Source organism: Asterias rubens, chromosome 6 (genome assembly GCF_902459465.1).
Source record: "Asterias rubens chromosome 6, eAstRub1.3, whole genome shotgun sequence".
NCBI lineage: Eukaryota > Metazoa > Echinodermata > Asteroidea > Forcipulatida > Asteriidae > Asterias > Asterias rubens.
In genome coordinates this window covers 171459-193858 of record NC_047067.1, presented here as the reverse complement: position 1 = coordinate 193858, position 22400 = coordinate 171459, and the positions used below count along the sequence as shown (strand labels likewise).

At 41.3% G+C, this 22400-nt stretch overlaps 1 protein-coding gene across 3 annotated transcripts; it reads right to left on the bottom strand.

The window, feature by feature from the left end:
• Nucleotides 1-1552: 1552 nt before the first annotated feature.
• On the bottom strand, nucleotides 1553-22076 carry LOC117291444 (toll-interacting protein-like). 3 transcript variants are annotated; one of them, XM_033773129.1, is made up of 6 exons: nucleotides 21971-22076; nucleotides 18356-18547; nucleotides 10231-10413; nucleotides 8456-8608; nucleotides 6254-6365; nucleotides 1553-3510 (listed from the first exon to the last, which is right to left on the bottom strand). In XM_033773129.1, exons 1-6 carry the CDS (start codon nucleotides 22007-22009, stop codon nucleotides 3302-3304), a joined length of 888 nt encoding a protein of 295 aa, XP_033629020.1. In that variant the 5' UTR covers nucleotides 22010-22076; the 3' UTR covers nucleotides 1553-3301. The 3 variants fall into 3 exon arrangements, with proteins under 3 accessions (XP_033629020.1, XP_033629022.1, XP_033629021.1); XM_033773131.1 differs by lacking the exons at nucleotides 18356-18547; nucleotides 21971-22076 and adding an exon at nucleotides 17718-17786; XM_033773130.1 differs by lacking the exons at nucleotides 18356-18547; nucleotides 21971-22076 and adding an exon at nucleotides 17486-17570.
• Between the last annotated feature and the right edge of the window lie 324 nt (nucleotides 22077-22400).

The window sequence follows — 22400 nt, the reverse complement described above, 5'->3', positions numbered from 1 at the left end:
TAGAGTTTATCCGACTGGAAAAGGAAGAAAGTAAACAGCTTTGCTTTGTTGAATTATTTGTTGCTTTGTTTCCAATAATGCTACGATTTTAGAATCTTGGACTCTTTACTTATTGATCGCGATTTATGGAGCGTCACGTCCCACGATAGATAGGGTTGTTGTAGCACTAAATAAAGCGAGTTTTCGGAACATGCTGTGCATAGTGTGCCACAAATCTATCTACTTTTGTTTAACCACCGCTTTTTTCGGGGGGGGGGGTAAGAGCGTCGGCCTCTTTTTAGATTTATTGGAAGCACGAGGTCGCAACCCACTTTCAACCTAAAGTGGTCCCACGGCGACCTCCTTCACCAAGCAACAGGTGGCCTGTCTCCACCACTCATACACTGACCAGAATGTATGAGAGGCTGGGCTCGATTTCACATGCTTTACAGCACGGTGACTTACTTCATTCAATGCAAATTTGTTTCGGTTTTGTCCTGGCACCCAGCCTCTTCGACCCTGCGCGGCAATGAATGAACCGATCCGGAGAACCATGCTTTGTACAACACGAAAGTAACCCGACCAAAAAGGACGGATCGAATGGCGGGTGGGCGGTCAAGGGGCAATGAGTGAACCAATCCGGAGAACCATCTGCGAAACACTGTCCACAATGAGTCACCTGTCAGAAAGATTGATAGGAAGTCTGGTAACAACATCGACCAGTGGTTGACACACGGTCGCCGCCCAAACTTCCTCCAATCAGATGACTCGTAAGTGCGAGTCTGGGTCGGGGTTTTGTAGACTTGCAACACGACGTCTGAAACCACACAAACGTGTTGAATTACACACACACAACCCTGTTGATTTCCACAAGGATGCCAGGCCACTGGGCCTTCTAATTTCAATCCAAGATGGCGCGGGTTACGTTTTTAATAGTATAGATATAAAGTTCACACCATTGTGCGCATTCCAACACCCCAAAAGAAGCTATTTCTTATTTTCATTGTCATAATCAAACAAAAGCCTGATATAATGGACGAACACGAACCCTGAAAAAAGGACCCAGTTTTGTAAGTCCCTGTGTTTGTTGGTGATCTCAACTTCTACGTGATAGGCCAGCATCACGACCAGCTAATTAGCTGGACCAAATTTCATACAAATGGCAGATAATACTGCTTCACAAATTACTTTGACAAGGACAAAATTAGTCGGGCACCAGCCAAAACAATGCAAACTTAGTGAATCTGGGCTGATAACCTGTTTCTGCTAGGCAATACTATTGTGTGCCTAGCAAGTTTTTTGTGCTTGCAAGCATGCAATTGGCCCTTGTCTTTTCACTAGTCCACAAGCTTTTTCACCAGTCCATACTCAGTATTAAACAGAAATGTTTTGTAACATTGAAGAGAGAGAGAGAGAGAGAGAGAGAGAGAGAGAATGGTAAACTGACAAGAGAGTCCCCACATTGATGGAATTAAATTGAATCTGTTCATGGCATGAATGTACTTCATTACACTCAAAGGACCTACATATGAACATAAACTTGCCGTTACAAAATGGCTGCCCTTATCCTCCATTAAGTCATATTAGGTATTTTATTTTGTTGCTATAGTTTTGATCCATCTATTAAGGTAACTTGTTTGGTAACCATTCTTAAAGTTATTGGCAACAAGTTCTGGTAAGAAGCCTACAGCGGCTTTCAACAGTATGAAGCACTTTGAGACACAATTCACTTCGAAGTAATGTGGTTATGTCAAAAGATACTAGTTTTTTTATGACCCACAATTTTCTTCGTGCGTTGACATTCAATCCTGATTTTCAGAAATATCTCAAAAACGCAAACATTTTCACCTGTTAGTTTTATTGGTTACATGTACATTTGTAAGGACTAAAACAGTTTCAAAAACCAAAGACCTTTAAAGCCTCCTACTACAGCGCGATGTCCTTTTACAGGAAAACCCAACTATTTACATTATTTATTTTGGAAATTGTATTGAAACTTATTTAGGTGGAAAAGACTAGTTCAAGTTGTGTGGTTTGCTGAAATCTCACCCCCAAAAAGAAACAACGTCCACGAAATCTAAGTTGCACACATGATTCTGTACTTATACAAACGTTATGCAAACAGACCAAATTGTGTATTCTTTCACAATAATGACACTGCTCTGACTCAATGGGTTTTCTCCCTATATTTTTCATTTTATACTAACATAACATATCAACTAAAAAACGCTTCCTGAAAAACTAAATGAGTAATTACTCTGATACTTATCCAAAATAACAACACATTGTGACATCTTTCATTTCCTGAAATGCGTTACATTTTGAAATATTACTGAAAAGGAAACGAGAGTTGTATCATGTTTACAGCGAACTACCTCAAGAACGAAAGCATTTGGAAATATTACTGAAAAGGAAACGAGAGTTGTATCATGTTTACAGCGAACTACCTCAAGAACGAAAGCAACTTTCTATATTATATTATTCTCCTTAAAACCTTTATCCCATACTTTGTAAACTATTACATCAACAAATGGTAAAAGATCCTTTAACCCATACTTTGTAAACTATTACATCAACAAATGGTAAAAGATCCTTTAACCCATACTTTGTAAACTATTACATCAACAAATGGTAAAAGATCCTTAAAACTTGAGACAATTGAAAACATTGCGCACAGACAGCACACAATACCGAGGTTCATTTTCCTCCCATGCGAGTACAAAAAAATAAAAACTGATAGAACTTTAACAGGGAGATGACATCATTTGTTTTGCTGTTTTTGTTGTTGTTTTAATGGCTTAGAAACTGTTCAAAATTTCTGTAAAAAAAAGAATAAATCATTATGTTGCGTTCTTTTCTTCATTATTGATGCAAAGTTTATATACTGTACTTAAATCCCATATATGTATTTATTTACTTCAATAAATCTATTTATTTTTAAGTTATTCACTAATAAACTTTCCTTTTATTTCTCTTTCTTTCGGGATTGTGTACCATTCTGTACAAAAAGTAGCTAAGCATAACAAATGTGCTTACCAGCTTACCAGCCAACTAACATGTCACACATCACATCTTTGACTGGTGATCCTACTTAATTTTGTTAAGCAGAAAATGTTTAACAGATCTTATATAAGAAATTGGGCCCATGGCAACAGTGGCCATAGCCACGGCACTTTTTGCATAATCACAGCCCAAGCTTAACATGGTTATTATTCCAATGGTTCAAGGTCCAACAATTTGGATGTTGAAATATCGTTACAATGGTGAATGATCCTAGTTTCATTAATACTCAACTGAGTGTTTGGAGTCCAAGAAAGACCTTCTAACTGCTCATTGCAAGCAGGCTGTTGACTGCAGCGTCTTTATTGCCATTGTTTGCTTCCAGAACTGATTGAATGGCAGCCTCCTCCATATTAGGAAACATTTCCTTCAAGCTGTTGATATCATCTGGTGTGATTTGAACTGGTTGTGGTTGACGTGTCTGTTGTTGCTGTTGTTGTTGAGGTTGTGGAACAGCCTGAGCTGGGTAACCTGTTAGGTCCAAATACAAAGCTTGTCAAACACATCTTACTTTCAAGTATTAAACCACAAGGGAAACTGACTGGGTACATGTTAAATTCAATTGTGGGGTGAGCGAAGGAAGGTTGACTGGAATTGGATTTGAACCAACAACCTCCAGGTTAAGCATTTTACCAACCTGAACAAAGACGAAGTTCAAGATGCCTACGTAAACAGTGAGCCATGGATTGCCCCCTTTGTTGACTGTCTCATTTATCCTGAGCCTTACTTCATATATTACTCAATCCCAGCACATCATTCAAACTTTGAATGTTCAAAGGTGCTAGGATATAGCTGAAGGATAATCATGTGCAGTGGACCATTCGCCCTGATTAAAAAAAAAGTCACCTCTTTCTGTTAACAAAGATTTGTGGCCAGGGTTTCAATGTGGCAACAACATGTTCAATGCATTACTCCAGATGTTCACAAAAACACAAATAATACTGAATGATGGCACATACAGTTTTCCAGACTACTGCTATAAAAATAGGGGCATACTTTGGTAATGACATTGAAAAGAAATTGTGTCTGAACGCCTACTTGTTTTAAAGATTGCTTAGGTAATAAGCATTCCCTGAAATTATTTTGCTGGAGCCACCGTTGATGAAATCAATAAAAGTATGTTGAAACGTTTGAATCTCCAAAGATCGCCTGCAGGAGACTTTTGGATATTTCTTTGGAGTCCATTTGAATTCTGCCCTCTCCGATCAATATAAGCAGAGATACAAGTGGTAAATGAACCTCCTCTCACCTCACTGAACATGGATGGATTCTATGTTCAAAGGGGATAAACTAATTACAATAAACTGCTTTCATAATAGGAGCAACGGGTGCTGCGTAACAATATGGGGATGAAACAACCCTAAACTACTTAGTACTTACCCATCATATTAGGAGCAACGGGTGCTTCGTAACCATATGGGGATGAAACAACCCTAAACTACTTAGTACTTACCCATCATATTAGGAGCAACAGGTGCTGCGTAACCATATGGGGATGAAACAACCCTAAACTACTTAGTACTTACCCATCATATTAGGAGCAACGGGTGCTGCGTAACCATATGGGGGATGAAACAACCCTAAACTACTTAGTACTTACCCATCATATTAGGAGCAACGGGTGCTTCGTAACCATATGGGGATGAAACAACCCTAAACTACTTAGTACTTACCCATCATATTAGGAGCAACGGGTGCTGCGTAACCATATGGGGATGAAACAACCCTACACTACTTAGTACTAACCCATCATATTAGGAGCAACGGGTGCTGCGTAACCATATGGGGATGAAACAACCCTAAACTACTTAGTACTTACCCATCATATTAGGAGCAACAGGTGCTGCGTAACCATATGGGGATGAAACAACCCTACACTACTTAGTACTAACCCATAATATTAGGAGCAACGGGTGCTGCGTAACCATATGGGGATGAAACAACCCTAAACTACTTAGTACTTACCCATCATATTAGGAGCAACAGGTGCTGCGTAACCATATGGGGATGAAACAACCCTACACTACTTAGTACTAACCCATCATATTAGGAGCAACGGGTGCTGCGTAACCATATGGGGATGAAACAACCCTAAACTACTTAGTACTTACCCATCATATTAGGAGCAACGGGTGCTGCGTAACCATATGGGGATGAAACAACCCTAAACTACTTAGTACTTACCCATCATATTAGGAGCAACGGGTGCTGCGTAACCATATGGGGATGAAACAACCCTAAACTACTTAGTACTTACCCATCATATTAGGAGCAACGGGTGCTGCGTAACCATATGGGGATGAAACAACCCTACACTACTTAGTACTAACCCATCATATTAGGAGCAACGGGTGCTGCGTAACCATATGGGGATGAAACAACCCTACACTACTTAGTACTTACCCATCATATTAGGAGCAACGGGTGCTGCGTAACCATATGGGGATGAAACAACCCTAAACTACTTAGTACTTACCCATCATATTAGGAGCAACAGGTGCTGCGTAACCATATGGGGATGAAACAACCCTAAACTACTTAGTACTTACCCATCATATTAGGAGCAACGGGTGCTGCGTAACCATATGGGGATGAAACAACCCTAAACTACTTAGTACTTACCCATCATATTAGGAGCAACAGGTGCTGCGTAACCATATGGGGATGAAACAACCCTAAACTACCTAGTACTAACCCATCATATTAGGAGCAACAGGTGCTGCGTAACCATATGGGGATGAAACAAACCCTAAACTACTTAGTACTTACCCATCATATTAGGAGCAACAGGTGCTGCGTAACCATATGGGGATGAAACAAACCCTAAACTACTTAGTACTTACCCATCATATTTGGAGCAACGGGTGCTGCGTAACCATATGGGGATGAAACAAACCCTAAACTACTTAGTACTTACCCATCATATTTGGAGCAACGGGTGCTGCGTAACCATATGGGGATGAAACAAACCCTAAACTACTTAGTACTTACCCATCATATTAGGAGCAACAGGTGCTGCGTAACCATATGGGGATGAAACAAACCCTAAACTACTTAGTACTAACCCATCATATTAGGAGCAACGGGTGCTGCGTAACCATATGGGGATGAAACAAACCCTAAACTACTTAGTACTTACCCATCATATTAGGAGCACCTGGTGTTGCATAACCATATATGGGGATGAAACAACCCTAAACTACTTAGTACTTACCCATCATATTTGGAGCAACAGGTGCTGCGTAACCATAGGGGGATGGAACAACCATGGGCTGGACTCCACCATAAACTACTTGAGGGGCAAACATTGGCATCTGTTGTACTTGCTACAATTGAAAATAAGAAACATGAACTTTGGTGTTACGAATTTATGGTTACAGGTTCAGTAAAGGTTCAATATCAAACCTCAACTGGTACCAGAACCTTAGTAAAATTTGGATCTTGTGTGTCAAACAACAAAGATACAAAGACGAAAACTAGGTAATATATCACAACTGCATACATGCAGTACTGAGTATACAGTGCTAACACACATCGGTGTATGGGTAAAAACCAAAATTAATATTCTTTATCCCCGATAAAAACTTAACATCTATTATGCATACATGCAATGTTCTCCTTCAACAGTGGTTTAGCTATATGTAGCCAGTTAAACACCTCAGGACCAGTTAAAAATCACTTGTGGTTGGGATTGCTAGCTCAACTCCGTAAAGCATTCCTCTTTAGTATGAATAATGGACAAGTGAAGAAAGCTGGCGTTCCAGTGACATAAAAAAGCTAAATGGTCCTGCTGGCCAGTCACTGAACATGTACTCTTTGTATTTATCTGTAGCATGGCATGTGGATGTACTCTTTGTATTTATCTGTAGCATGGCATGTGGATGTACTCTTTGTATTTATCTGTAGCATGGCATGTGGATGTACTCTTTGTATTTATCTGTAGCATGGCATGTGGATGTACTCTTTATATTTATCTGTAGCATGGCATGTGGATGTACTCTTTGTATTTATCTGTAGCATGGCATGTGGATGTACTCTTTGTATTTATCTGTAGCATGGCATGTGGATGTACTCTTTGTATTTATCTGTAGCATGGCATGTGGATGTACTCTTTGTATTTATCTGTAGCATGGCATGTGGATGTACTCTTTGTATTTATCTGTAGCATGGCATGTGGATGTACTCTTTGTATTTATCTGTAGCATGGCATGTGGATGTACTCTTTGTATTTATCTGTAGCATGGCATGTGGATGTACTCTTTGTATTTATCTGTAGCATGGCATGTGGATGTACTCTTTGTATTTATCTGTAGCATGGCATGTGGATGTACTCTTTGTATTTATCTGTAGCATGGCATGTGGATGTACTCTTTGTATTTATCTGTAGCATGGCATGTGGATGTACTCTTTGTATTTATCTGTAGCATGGCATGTGGATGTACTCTTTGTATTTATCTGTAGCATGGCATGTGGATGTACTCTTTGTATTTATCTGTAGCATGGCATGTGGATGATAAATACTACTGAAATTCATTTCCGCTTCTTTGTATTTATCTGTAGCATGGCATGTGGATGATAAATACTACTGAAATTCATTTCCGCTTCTTTGTATTTATCTGTAGCATGGCATGTGGATGATAAATACTACTGAAATTCATTTCCGCTTCTTTGTATTTATCTGTAGCATGGCATGTGGATGATAAATACTACTGAAATTCATTTCCGCTTCTTTGTTTAGTAGTCCTCTTTTAACACATTCATGTTATAAACACTTAAGCTGCCCAGTCCCTGCACTCCTGTTATAGTAAAGGTCCACTGTTCTCTACTATTATGAGCTTGACAGATGGGACATTGTGAGGTACCTTTAGTATGTACCTAATGATCCCTTGAATACACATCACAAACAGTGTCTGTAACAAGCTCACAATTAAGAGTCAACAGGTAAACATGTAAATGCATTGTCACCTCAAATTCCCACAACACTGTATAACACTTAGTGACATTGACTCCGAAATGACGCAAACATCATTGTGACGATGATTAGTGACGTCAGGTTAGTGGATTTTTGTGGCAGAGTGGTCTAATTCAACAGACCCAAGCTCTGGTGTTTTCAGCAGTAGAGTGTGAGTTTGAATCCTGGTCAAGACACTTATGCTCTTGAGCAAGTTCATAAGAAGTTAGGAAGATAGTGCATTTTGCTTAACCAGCCAGGCTCCTAATTGATGATACCAATGCCTAAATCCTTTCTGACTGGAAAGGGGGTATACCCCTGTTTCAGCATGGGGATGTTTTAGGCAAAATGTCATGAAGAAAAAGAGAATTGGGTCAAGAAGGGTAAAGGAAGACCATAGTACTTGAAGAATCATTTTGACAAGCCATTTTTTGTTGTTCGTACAAACTCTTTCTGAGTCCTTACCTGGTGTGAGAGAACTATGTTTATCATGCCCTCTTTCTCATCTCCCTGTTTACCGCTTAACGGGTACCAGTCATCTTTGACTTCTCCTTGAAATACAGAAGGCGCTATCTGAATATGGTTCCATGCAATACGGTAATCAGCACCAAATGATTTCTGTTAAGACAGGAAAAAACAGAGAGTTTTAGTCAAACAGAGCAAATTGTGGAAAAGATGTACACGTATACCAGTGGTGAGAGTCATTGCTGACAAAACAACCTGCTACATAATTGGATCCAGATCTTAGAAGGTACATTTGAAATGATGGAATACAATCTTTTGGTATTACCCCTCGAGTAATAGATTTAAAGGAGCTTTTCAGGAATAGTATCCTCAGCACTAAAGAGATGGATCAAATAGCAGGATTTATCTTACTGGAGTAACTTGAAGCGTTGTTTTCACCAGACAGACATAACAAAGTCTGAACTCAAATAAAAGGCTCAAATTTCTCAATCCTGCAGATAATATTTACAAATACGTTAAGAACTACATTTAGGATTTGTTTTAATGCTAAACCGATTTGTTATAAGCTCTGTATGGTCAGTGTTTTTCCAAGCCCAAGTAAACAAAACCTACAAGTAAACCTGTAATCAGCAGAGAGGCCTACCCAACAATTCATTAGATAATTAAAGTCAGGGAAAGTGAACATTTGATTGGTCTTCTACCTAACACTAACGTGTGGTAAACACTATACACTCTTCCCTAAGGTTAGAGTCTCCCATAGTTATTACTACTGTACCTCATATACAAACTCATAATCGAGAGTTTAATTCTCACTGGTAAATCCATCTTGGATGATATGCCAGGTGCTAGTTTGCTGTTTACCAAGCATGTATGCGAGTATTTAAGCACATCTTTAATACGCACACATAGTAGACTGTCTGATGCATGTGCACCAATCATGAACAGAGTAAATACATATCGGTGGTACTAACACATGAGCAACAGTCTGCTACGCATACTCTTTGAAAAAGCAACCGTGGAGATGTCGCACTGATGTAATAGTCATGTGCGGAAGATTTGTATTGCAATTAATTTTAAGAGTGATAACCTTCCTTTCAATCATGTAACAGCTTTTTAATAGTTTGTTTCAATCTTATGCTTCCCTTTGTTCCCTATTTCCTCTGTTGCTTTATTTTTGTTTTTTGCTTGTCATGCACTTTGAGCACCTTATTGGGTGGATATGATACGCGCAGTATAAGTTTTCCTTATTATTATATTATTATTATTATTATTATTATTATTATTATTATTATTATTATTATTATTATTATTATTATTATTATTATTATTATTATTATTATTATTATTATTATTATTATTATTATTATTATTATTATTATTATTATTATTATTATTATTATTATTATTATTATTATTATTTCATTTTATCACAGCATGCAAAAGAAAGATCTCATTTTCCTTTGTGCCGGTAACTCCTCGAGCCAGGCTACGTCCCGTAGCCTTAGATCTCAAGGGTCTTTCTCAGGATCCTCGCTGTTCCCAAAAGCGCTGCCTTCTGTAATAGATCTAACCTCACATTTGTCCCTATTTCATCTAGATGTTTCCCCAGTGCTTTGGGAATGGTGCCAAGTGCTCCAACCACCACGGGGACTGCTTTTACCTTTACCTGCCAATCTTACGAAGTTCCCTGGCCAGGTCCTGGTACTTCTAATTATTATTATTATTATTATTATCATTATTATTATTATTATTATTATTATTATACAGAGACCCACCTCATCAAAGATCTCCAAGTAGAGTGATTCTACACCAGGCTGCACATTACATTGTATTGTTTTATTCCATCTTGGACTCTTGGATCCATTCAGATCAGTGGGGGTTTCAAAGACGGCATGACCAACACGAATACGACAATAAGGGTCCATCCGTGTCATGCCGTAGTTCTTTGCAAGCTTGGCCTGTAAAGAAAAAAAACGGTAAAGAATATAAATACTTCATGTTTTAGTTGATGTAGTCTCTATGCTTTACAGTACATTATGTGCAAATCTTCCCGTTCTCCTTCTCCACATTGACTCATTTGGACTCAGATAAAAGTGGAAATGTGATGCCTGACCCTATGATAAGCAATGGGCCTATAGTCCAAAGTCCTTATGAATCCTTCAGTAGGTGAATGGAAACAGAAGGAACTGGGACTGTAAGCTCGGTTTTTGAAAACTTTATGGGAAATCGGATAACCAAGCATGTTTGTTTTGCATCATGACAAGCCATTTGCCAATTAGATTTTATCAAAGTTTGGTACAATGACTTGTTTAGAGACAGCTGTATAGCAACCTCCAGTAGAGCAAACCCTGGAAACAGTACAAACCAAATTTACCTGTACAATTGGGCGATATCTCGATATAATCGAATATCACACGATGTCTTCCCTAATTGAGACGTCTTGCAACCAGAATGGGCCGTTTAAAAAAGTAATGTAAAGTCCCACAACCAACCGAAAGATTCCCCAATTGAAAAAAAATAACATCAAAGACTTGAGGCGCCCAGGCGATCTCCCACAGACCAGACACTTCAGAAGTAACACAATGTATCAATGGACCCTTCCCATGAAATATGCTAATTACATTCACGCATGTGTACAAACCCTGTTGGTTGGCAAACGCCATAGAGTTGTGCACTGAGCAGACGCGCAATCGCGTCTGCGTCACGCAGCCGTAAGTCGTGTACAACACAGCGCGATGTTCCCTCATTTTGCCAACCAAAACGTTTGTGCGCACGCGCTACGTGCAATTTACATATTTCATGGGAAGGGTCTATTACCTCCCCTGTGTGGGAGCGGGAACCTTGTGTGCCGCCTCACCGCCTAACTGCAGACCACAATGGGATCATATTACACAAACCACAGCCCATCCACAACGTTTTATGAATGAGAGGCCACCCCATATGCATTATGGATGCTTATTGGTTAGCTACAAATATTAATTAAGCTTATAACCTGGAGTAGATTTAACTTGAGTAAAAGCCGAGTCACACTGCAGCAATTACGATAACGATAACGGCGCATAGAGAACGCATTCTTTTGGTTGAATTGCTCCACGCAGAATACGCCAGCGCCTTGTTCAACCAATCGAGGGTGTGCATTTTTTAATGTTCTCGTTTTCGTTCGTGTTATTGAGGCCTATGTGACCGGCCGTCGTTTTCACAAAACTCTTCCTAGCTTAGGATTAATCTTATGACTTATGACGAGTCCCAACCCTGCACTGTAGCATGCATACCTTAAGATTAACATTAGGACGAGTTACTCGTCCTAACTCGAGATAAGACGAGTCCTAACTCTTTGTGAAATCGACGGCGGGCCTTTAGGATGAGTTACTTGTCTTAACTTAGGACTAGCCTTAAGTTTTGAATAACTCCTAAAGAGTCCTAGGACTAGTCCTAAGTTGGGACTATCTTTGTGAAATCGACCTCAGGTAATGGATTTGAATGAAAGGGTTAACAACTCTAAAACTGCGTCTGTAAACATTTCAACTTTGTTCTTTTTTTCTTTTCTCGTCTTGCTGTTCAATGTATGCATGAATTCTACTTTAGTCTGATTTGTCAAATTTTCGCTTAGATCTTGGAAAAAAATTGTGGTTAATAGCCTGGGGAGGCAGCTGTCCTAGGAGATGGAAAACTTCGACTTCAAACCAACCGTCTTGGGAGAGGAGTTGCGACCACCCAAGTACTACCTCCGCAATTGAAAAGCCTGAACATGAATTGTAATCCATTGATGAATCGTATACATGTACTTCCAGCGGCCGGAGTCCGCAGGAACTTAGCTGAGGGGATTCGAGCACACTCGCCCTGTGAGCATGATGAAGACGTTCCTTTAAACCCCAATGTATCATCTTTGGGGAGGGGGGCGGCTGATGGGTGCCAGAGAACCAACGCGCTACTTAGATGTAAGAAGAGTACGTCTATTGCCACCATGAATGTTCGTACAATCAGAGAGGATAGGAGTGCCAAGGACAGGACTAGGACTAGTGGACAGGATGAGGAAGTACAGAGTGGCTGTGTGTGGGATCCAGGAACATAGGAGGGTGCACACTGATGACATGAAGGAAACGGTGGTAACCAAGATGATCGAGGATTACTACCTTGTTACAACATCGGCTTGGAGAAACGAAGCCCAGGCAGCAACTGGTGGTGTTGGACTCATGCTCAGCAGGGACGCACAGAAGACGCTTATCAGTGTTACCCGGTCTTCTGATAGGGTAATTACTGCCTCCTTCAAGGGAAACCCAGTTCTAACAACCATTGTGGCTTATGCGCCAACCCTTCAAGCACAGGAAGATGAAAAGGTAGCATTTTATAATGCTCTGAGACAAGCAGTTGAGGCTGTCCCTCAGCATCACTTTCTTGCCATCCTTGGTGACTTCAATGCCCGTTTAGGACTGGGGGATGCTCCTTTCACCTACCATCAAGTTGCCAATGACAATGGTAAGCGTCTGATAGAGCTGATTGAGGACTACTCTCTTCTCGCCAATAACACCCAGTTTGAAAAGCGTAAGGGAAGGCTCTGGACATGGTTGTCTCCATCAGGTTCAAAGGCCCAGATTGACTTCATCCTTACCAGGCGCAAATGGAGGAACAGCGTACTTGACTCTTGTGCCCACAATACTTTCTCTACAGTTGGTTCAGACCATAGAGTTGTGGTGACAAAGGTGCGCCTTAGTCTCAGATCTCCACGTAAGGCAGCCACTGGAAGGGTTCAGTATGATTGGGGGAAACTCCGAGGAGACAGTAATCTACAGGAGAGGTACGCCATTGAAGTCCACAATCGGTTCCAGGTACTGACTGAGGATGAGGAATCTGCAACCTGCCGCTACGGGAAATTCGTTGAAGCAAATAAGGAGGCTGCAGAGATCTGCATGGACAAGGTTCCTAAGATGAAAAAGAGGGCAAAAGCCTCAAGGGATCCCCGTGTCGTCATAGCAAGAGAGGAGATGCAAGTGGCCTATAATTCACTAGTAGCAGATTACAGCTGCAACAAACAAGAACAATATGCTAGCAAGAAAAAGGCTTTAGCTGAAACCTACGACCGTATAGAGGAGGTACTATTCCAGAAAATCAGTGAAGTGGAACAGGCCCACGTTTACCAAAAACATGCATTGAGCTGGAAACTGATCAACGAGATCACTGGTACAAAGACATCCAAGCCCTCTCAGATCAAGGGAGACACAGATGAGCAACGGGTAGACGCATGGTATCGTCACTTCAAAAACCTACTTGGAGACGCACCAGCTGTGCTTGAAGCTCAGGGGAGGTAGAACAAATGTTCATTGATCTTGACATAGAGGATAGTCCCTTCAGCCAGGAAGAGTATGCCAAAGCACTGAACAGTCTCAAGAGTGGAAAGGCCTGCGGTGAGGATGGTGTTGTCCCAGAAGTCCTAAAGCATGTCCCCATCAACGACATCATGCTTGATTTCATCAACTGTGCAATGAGAAGGGAGAAGCACCAGATCAGTGGAGCACAATCAATATCATCCCGGTTCCACAGTCTGGTGACCTCACTTGCACGGACAACTACCGAGGAATAAGTCTCACCTCTTTTGTCTCCAAAACCTTTAACCGCATGTTACTTAACCGGATACGGCCAGTGCTAGACCCGCTCTTAAGGGCAGAGCAGAATGGGTTCCGGCAAGAGAGGTCAACGGTGGGGCACATCATCGCGCTGAGGAGAATCGTTGAAGGAGTCAGGCACAAACATCTTCCTGCAGTCATCACTTTTATCGACTTCCGTAAGGCGTTTGACACAATCCACCGGGACAAGATGATGAACATCCTCAATGCCTATGGGATCCCAAACAGGCTAGTTGAAGTGATCGGGTCAACATATGGAAACACTAAAGCAAAGGTCACTTCACCAGATGGGGTCACCGACTTCTTCGACATCCGAGCTGGAGTACTCCAGGGTGACACCTTGGCCCCCTTCCTCTTCACCATTGTCCTTGACCATGCCCTGAGAAAGGCAATTAGATAGATAGATAGATAGATAAAAGGTTTATTGACAATAGCCATCACAGCACAAAACTGAATTGCAACTATGATACAATATTTTAAAAAGATTAAAAGGACATCATTAAGAGAACAACAATTAATATACAAATTTTTTTTTTATAAAATACACAAGCAAAAAGGGGAATAAAATTAAACAGCAACCACACACCTTTGGCAAGACACACACCACACCAGCACACACAAAAAGGAACAAAAACACATGTACACACTTGGACTAAACAAAAACAGCATTTAACAAGAACTCTGCAACACAAACAAGACCAAAAGAGCTTTATAAAACGGAATGCAATAAAAAATCAATTAATATTGTACAAATCGAACCAGGTAACAAAATACAACAAGCCATGAGTCATAAGCACAGGCCGGAGAACTATGGGGTCCGGATGGGAAAAAAAAAAAAAAACATTTGAAAAATAAATCAAAGTCAAACAGAACTGTTGTTCCACATATTAGCCATATATATGAGAGGGTTTTTCTGACAGCGAGTTGTTCTACATCTAGGAACGGACAGTTTGTTTGAGTTCCTTAGGTCTCTATTGTGGATGGTACTCTTCTTTGGAGGGACCCAACTATGGAAACGCTCTGATTTCATTAGTGATTTGAAGAAATTAAGGCAAAGCTGTTCTCGTCTATCAAACAATGTGGATAACTTACAGAGTTCAAGTGCCTCATCATACTGTGTGTACTGATTGCCAAGGATGATCTTACAAGCCCTTCTCTGAACTCGTTCCAGTGCAGCGCTCTCCTTGGCAGTAAGACCAGGATGCCACACAGGGGCAGCATATTCTGCCAGGGGACGTACGAAACCAGAGAAGATGGTGATAAGATCATCCATTGGCAATTTGAAGCGCTTAAGAAGTTTCAGTAGATACAATCTGTCATTAGCCTTTTTAAGCATTTCTGCAATCTGACTATCCCATTTTAAATCAGACCGTATGTGAACACCTAGAATTTTTGCAACTTCCACAGTCTGTAAAGTAACATTGGCAATTTTGGGAGATTGTTGAACGGGGCTGTGTTTCATGAAAGATACTTGCATGGAAGCACATTTCTCAGGATTAAGTTTCATATGGTTCACTGCGGCCCAGTTCTCAAGTTCATCCAGATGATCTTGCATGACAGATGGTTCTTTATGCACTCGTGTCTCAATCAAGGTTAGATCATCAACGTACTTCAGGGATGTAAGGGAGGTATCAGAGGCTGCATCATTCACCATGGTTACAAAACCAAGTGGGCCAATGCGAGTGCCTTGGGGTACTCCACCATTTAACTTGATCCAATCGCTGGTTTCACCTTGGTAGCGAACACATTGTTCTCTTTCGGTGAGAAAACTGGCAACCCACGTAACAACCGATGGCCGAACGTCGAGGGAGATGAGTTTTCTCAGGAGAACATTATGGTCAACTAGATCGAAGGCCTTGCTAAAATCAGTGATAACAACAGAGCTTACGTGACCAGGCTTATCAGAATTCATGAGCAAAGTGTCCATAAGTTTCGCCAGGTAATGAGTGGTAGAGACTCCCCTACAATTACTGTACTGGTTGGGGTCTATAGATTTATCCAAGTCCTTGCGCAGCCACTTAGCCATGAAGCCTTCCGCAACTTTCGCAAAGTGGTCAGTCAGGGATATTGGTCTTAACTTGTCCCAAGTCGCTGGTTTAGATTTGGGAATAGGGACGACCACAGCTCTCTTCCATCGAGGTGGGACAATACCTTCATGGTAGGATTGATTGAGGATGCTCGAGAGGGGTTTGCTAAGTTCGTACGCGAACTCTCTGATTAACCGTGCAGATATACCATCAGGTCCAGGGGCTTTCCCTGGCTTTGTCTTCCTCAACATGTCGTAAACTTCGTAGTCCTGAACAATGGGACAGGGATGTTGATCAGGTCGATACACAGGGAGTTGAGAATTGTCGAGGGCTTCCAGATCGGCAGAGAAGAAGAGCAGGGAGGAGTGCCTGAAAGTTGGCCTACAGCTGAACACAGAAAAGACCCAGGTGATAGCTTACAACATCAGTGACCCTCCTGTCCACACGAGGGATGGCACAACTCTTCGTTTTTGAATCTGACTTCAAATACCTTGGATCCTGGATCAACTCCAGTGAAAAAGACCTGAAGATACGAAAAGGACAGGCGGGGTCCGTGCTTCATAGCATGAAAAAGGTGTGGTCATCAACGCTGAGTGCCCGGCTGAAAAGATCACTATTTGTCGCAACAGTGGAGTCAGTGCTACTATACGGAGCTGAGACCTGGACCCTCACCACCAGTATGGAGAAGTCTCTGGATGGTTGCTACACCAGGATGCTGCGTATGGCCCTAAACATCCCCTGGCAGGACCACATGAGAAACTCCAACCTGTATGCTGGCTGGCCAAAGGCCACAGAGAAGATCCGTGAACGCCGCCTCAAGCTCGCTGGGCACTGTGTCCGCCACTCGGAGCTTGCCGCTTGCCCAACCATCCTCTGGGAGCCCACCAAAGGCAAGGCCTCGCGTGGGAGAAGATGTCTCTCCTTTGTAGACACACTAAAACGAGACACCGGCTTGACCAGCGCTGAGGAACTTCGCTCTTGCATGCTGGACCGGAACATCTGGAGAAAAATCACTGGGCAGGCTCGAGCTTCTAGATGGCGCTCAACATGATGATGACATTTTAGGATGAAATGGTCAGGATATACACACATGTAAGAACAGTCATGCGCAGTAGACACTTTGAAAGACACTTTATGTGTGTAACTCATAGAGCTATAACACCATGGGTAGACAGTACACCTCACAGATCCATACCTCGATTTGTTTAGAATGTTGCAGCATGAAAATTAACCATGGTAAAACGTCAGAAGCTAAGACTTCAAATATAAATCGCGATTTAATCGAATATCGCGATACTTTTTTGACAATATATCATGGGATAATAAAAACAATTGTAATGTCAAGTCTTGCAACACACGGCCCAGCAGTAGAAACCATTTACCTGTACAATTGTAATGCTAAGTCTTGCAACACACAGCCCAGCAGTAGAAACCATTTACCTGTACAATTGTAATGGTAAGTCTTCCAACACATGGCCCAGCAGTAGAAACCATTTACCTGTACAATTGTAATGCTAAGTCTTCCAACACACGGCCCATCAGTAGAAACCATTTACCTGTACAATTGTAATGCTAAGTCTTGCAACACATGGCCCAGCAGAAGAAACCATTTACCTGTACAATTGTAATGCTAAGTCTTCCAACACACGGCCCAGCAGTAGAAACCATTTACCTGTACAATTGTAATGCTAAGTCTTGCAACACACGGCCCAGCAGAAGAAACCATTTACCTGTACAATTGTAATGCTAAGTCTTCCAACACACGGCCCAGCAGTAGAAACCATTTACCTGTACAATTGTAATGCTAAGTCTTGCAACACACGGCCCAGCAGAAGAAACCATTTACCTGTACAATTGTAATGCTAAGTCTTGCAACACACGGCCCAGCAGTAGAAACCATTTACCTGTACAATTGTAATGCTAAGTCTTCCAACACATGGCCCAGCAGTAGAAACCATTTACCTGTACAATTGTAATGCTAAGTCTTGCAACACACGGCCCAGCAGTAGAAACCATTTACCTGTACAATTGTAATGCTAAGTCTTGCAACACACGGCCCAGCAGAAGAAACCATTTACCTGTACAATTGTAATGCTAAGTCTTCCAACACACGGCCCAGCAGTAGAAACCATTTACCTGTACAATTGTAATGCCAAGTCTTGCAACACACGGCCCAGCAGTAGAAACCATTTACCTGTACAATTGTAATGCCAAGTCTTCCAACACATGGCCCATCAGTAGAAACCATTTACCTGTACAATTGTAATGCTAAGTCTTCCAACACACGGCCCAGCAGCAGCAACCTGTGAACCAATTTGACCTCCATACTGTAGCGCCCTCGCTGTCTGCTCATCAGATGATATCTGTAGATTACTTGGTGTACTTGGGGCTGAGTTTACTCCTTCAATTCTCAGGAAATCTGCAGGCAACTCGCCAATTAAGACCTAGAAATAGAATAAAAGATACCATAAATAGAGAAAGCTAGTTTGCCATAATAATAAAAAAATATTTATGGAGTGCCTCATGAGAGGAGATAAAGGTGCATCTTCACAAATAAAAACAGGAGAAAAACAATGTGTATAAAAACCATTGTAGGCACCTCTAAACGCCAATAGTAATTACACTGTGCAGTGATGAGAATATTTTCATGAGTTGAAAGATAGAATGGTCTAATCAAGGCAAAGCCAAGTTGAACAGAGTATTTCATCTATCAAGGACTATTTTTAAAACATATAGCGAGACCCAAAATGGTTGAGTCCTTTATCAGGTTTCATGGGAGCCTTATTAGTAGGCCTATTTACAAATGCCTGATAGGGTCTACAAGACATCACAGGTACCCATTTACTCCTATAGGTGGTGATTAATGAGATGCAAAATGATCACTAAGTGTCCAGACCAGGCTTTGAACCAACACTCCAATGACTCATCCAGACTGAGCTTCGAACCAACACTCCAATGACTCATCCAGACTGAGCTTCGAACCAACACTCCAATGACTCATCCATACTGAGCTTCGAACCAACACTCCAATGACTCATCCAGACCGGGCTTCGAACCAACACTCCAATGACTCATCCATACTGAGCTTCGAACCAACACTTCAACAACTAATCCAGACAGGCCGATGACGTCATGCTGATTCGCATATTCCAAGATGGCTACGCCGTGCACGAATCGATGAAATTAGAGTCGGCAAAGGTAGCAAAGTTATCGTAAAAAATTTCTTTTTAACATTCTATTTGTTTCACTTTTCAATACGCACAAAGCAAGCTAAGAGTTAGGTGAACACATTCAGCCGGTTTATACTGCCGGATGGCTTGAGATATGGCACCAGAATTTTTTTATTTCTTAGCTGCATGAGGAAATGGTGTGGACTCGGACAGTGGACGTGTGGCTAAGGATTCAGCTATCCTTGGCCACACAAGTAGGGCTAGGGTGCGTTATGGTTTCTAGAAGTACTGTGAAAGGTGCAAAGTTGGTACAACTATAGAATCCAGGGCAACTCCACAATACGTCAACGCATCCAAGGATGCGTGGATGCCCAGTCAGCCACAACGGACTGGCCTACCCACTTCGCATCCACACATCCGCGCATCCCCAGTCATCCAGACTCCCATTTCTCACTACTCCTCACCGCTACCTCTATATATATACATATATTCCCTATTTATGCAAATGTTCCCTATTCAAGGATTATATTTTAAAGGAAAAGAAAGCCCGAATTTAATTTACTTAACATTTATTGCCGCTATGCAAATGTTCCACATTCAAGGATTATTTTAAAAAGAGAAAGAAAGCCCAAATTCCATTATCGTAATATTTATTGCCGCTATGCAAATGTTCCACATTCAAGGATTATTTTAAAAAGGGAAAGAAAGCCCGAATTCCAATAACTTAATATTTATTGCCGCTATGCAAATGTTCCCCATTGAAGGATTATTTTAAGAAGGGAAAGAAAGCCCGAATTCCATTTACTTAATATATATTGCCGTTATGCAAATGTTCCTCATTTAAGGATTATTTTATAAAGGGAAATAAAGCCCGAATTCCATTTACATAATATTTATTGCCGCTATGCAAATGTTCCACATTCAAGGATTATTTTAAAAAGGGAAAGCCCGAATTCCAATAACTTAATATTTATTGCCGCTATGCAAATGTTCCCCATTCAAGGATTATTTTTAAAAGGGAAAGAAAGCCCGAATTCCAATTACATAATATTTATTGCCGCTATGCAAATGTTCCCCATCCCTCTATTATTGAAGTTCCCTTCTTTGCCTGCCCACTTCGCATCCTTGCATCCGCGCATCCAGTCATTCAGACTCCAATCTCTTCTCACTACTCCCCACCGCCACCTCTATTAAATTCCCCATTGAAAATACTGCCCTCTAAGTTAATGGAAGTTCCCTTCTTCGGCTGCCCACTTCGCATCCGCGCATCTGCGCATCCAGGCTCCCATCTCTTCTCACTGCTTCCGACATCAACAAACTTTGCAACTGGGAATCGACCTGGCAGATGAAATTTAATGTCAGCAAATGTTACGCAATGCACATTACGCATAAGAAAAAACCACTCCAGTCAACATACATAATGAACGATGAACCACTACAGTCTGTTAAAAGACACACCTACCTGGGCGTAGAGATAAATCATAACCTGAACTGGGCAAGTCACATTTCCAACATCACCTCTAAATCTTATCAAGTCCTGGGATTACTGCGCAGAAATCTATACAACTGCTCTTCACATGTAAAGGAGCTGCCTATAAAACCCTGGTCAGACCCAAGCTTGAGTACTGCGCTAGTGTATGGGACCCGCACCATCAAGAACACAAAAATAGACTGGAAGCGGTACAGCGTAGAGCAGCTAGATTTGTATGCAAAGACTCCCGTCGTTAGAGTAGCGTCTCCTCAATGATCAGTAGATTGCAATGGAAAACCTTGGAGGAACGTAGAGCAATCTCCAGGCTAACACTCTTATATAAATCGGTTCATCATAAAACTGCTATCAACACGGACCAGTACCAACTCAAACCACAGGGAAACCAAACTCTCACTAGGAAATCTTCATCAATTTCGTTCACCCACCCTTCAACCAATAAGGACTGCTACAAATTTTCCTTTGTTCCAAGAACACTCGTTGAATGGAACTGCCTACCAGTGTGTATAAGAGAAGCTCCTTCAATAGACTCATTCAAAACTAGTCTAGATAAAATCCAAATGACCACTTTCATAAGGGGAGCTCACCACTAATTTTTGTCCACTCGCCACACCACACCTGCAACTTATCCTGTGATGTGAGGAGTTTGTTGCAGTATTCGACAGATACAGATACAGATACAGACCGTTACCTCTTTATAAAAGAGCCTCTACTATAGTACTACTACTACACTTCATGTCATGATGCCTAACCTAGTCCCTACCCCTAGTAATATACGTAGCTCAGCTTTATTTAGTACTAGAGTAGTAGTAGTAAGTAGTATGTAATCAGGTAAGCCTCTATGATATTATTCCCCATTTTATTTGGAAATACCGCCCTCTAATATAATGAAAGTACTAATTGTATTGCTCGACACTTTGCCATATTTCCCACTCGTCACATCGCATCAAACTGCATTAAAAAACCTGTCGCCGAAAGTGGCCCTGCATTCTATAGTTACTCCGCAAAGTGCGCGACCAGGAACACGAAATCCTGCTTCTAAACTGCTCCATAGTTTGGGCGGTCACGGCTGATGCTGGCAGGTTGTTCCACAGGTAAATTAGCTGGTCACGCTGCTGTTCTGATTGATCAAATAAGAAAACACTTTCCCAAGACAGCATATAAAACAAAACACATGTCAAACTGTGAAATAATGTATTTAATCTTACATTTTGCCTCGACGGTCTCGAAGTTACTTCAGTCGCCATTTTCACGATTTGTTGATGTAATGTGAAGCTGGTTCCCTAATCGCATGTTTCTATATAACGCACTGAAAGAACAGTAGGATACACGCAAGATTACGTCTTGTTTATTTGTTAGCAATGACATCATGGTATACCGCCCTCTGTAGTCCAGCTTCGTCATACAGCATTACAGGCGGTGGATGGGGCGGGGGGGGGGGGTAGTCTTGGTTCAAGACTCTCCTGGATTTGTCACAACAGGGCGCGCTATTATGGGCGGCCAAAAGGGCCAAAACTAATAAATTTATAAACTAAAGGACAAAACAATAATCAAAGAAAGAAACTGTTCAACAAACACCAAGTAGAAACTAAGGTAACAAAACTCAACAACAATCAAAGAAAATTGTTTTCAAACAAT

Bases quoted from the DNA above. Each gene is read 5' to 3' on its own strand.
- LOC117291444 (XM_033773129.1), bottom strand. From the start codon at position 22,009: ATGGCGACTGAAGTAACTTCGAGACCGTCGAGGCAAAAT. The intron at 8,609-10,230 runs GTGGGTCTCTGT...CTGTCTTAACAG, and splicing joins ACTTGGAGATCTTTGATGAG to AAATCATTTGGTGCTGATTA. The intron at 6,366-8,455 runs GTAAGGACTCAG...TTTCAATTGTAG, and splicing joins ACATAGTTCTCTCACACCAG to CAAGTACAACAGATGCCAAT.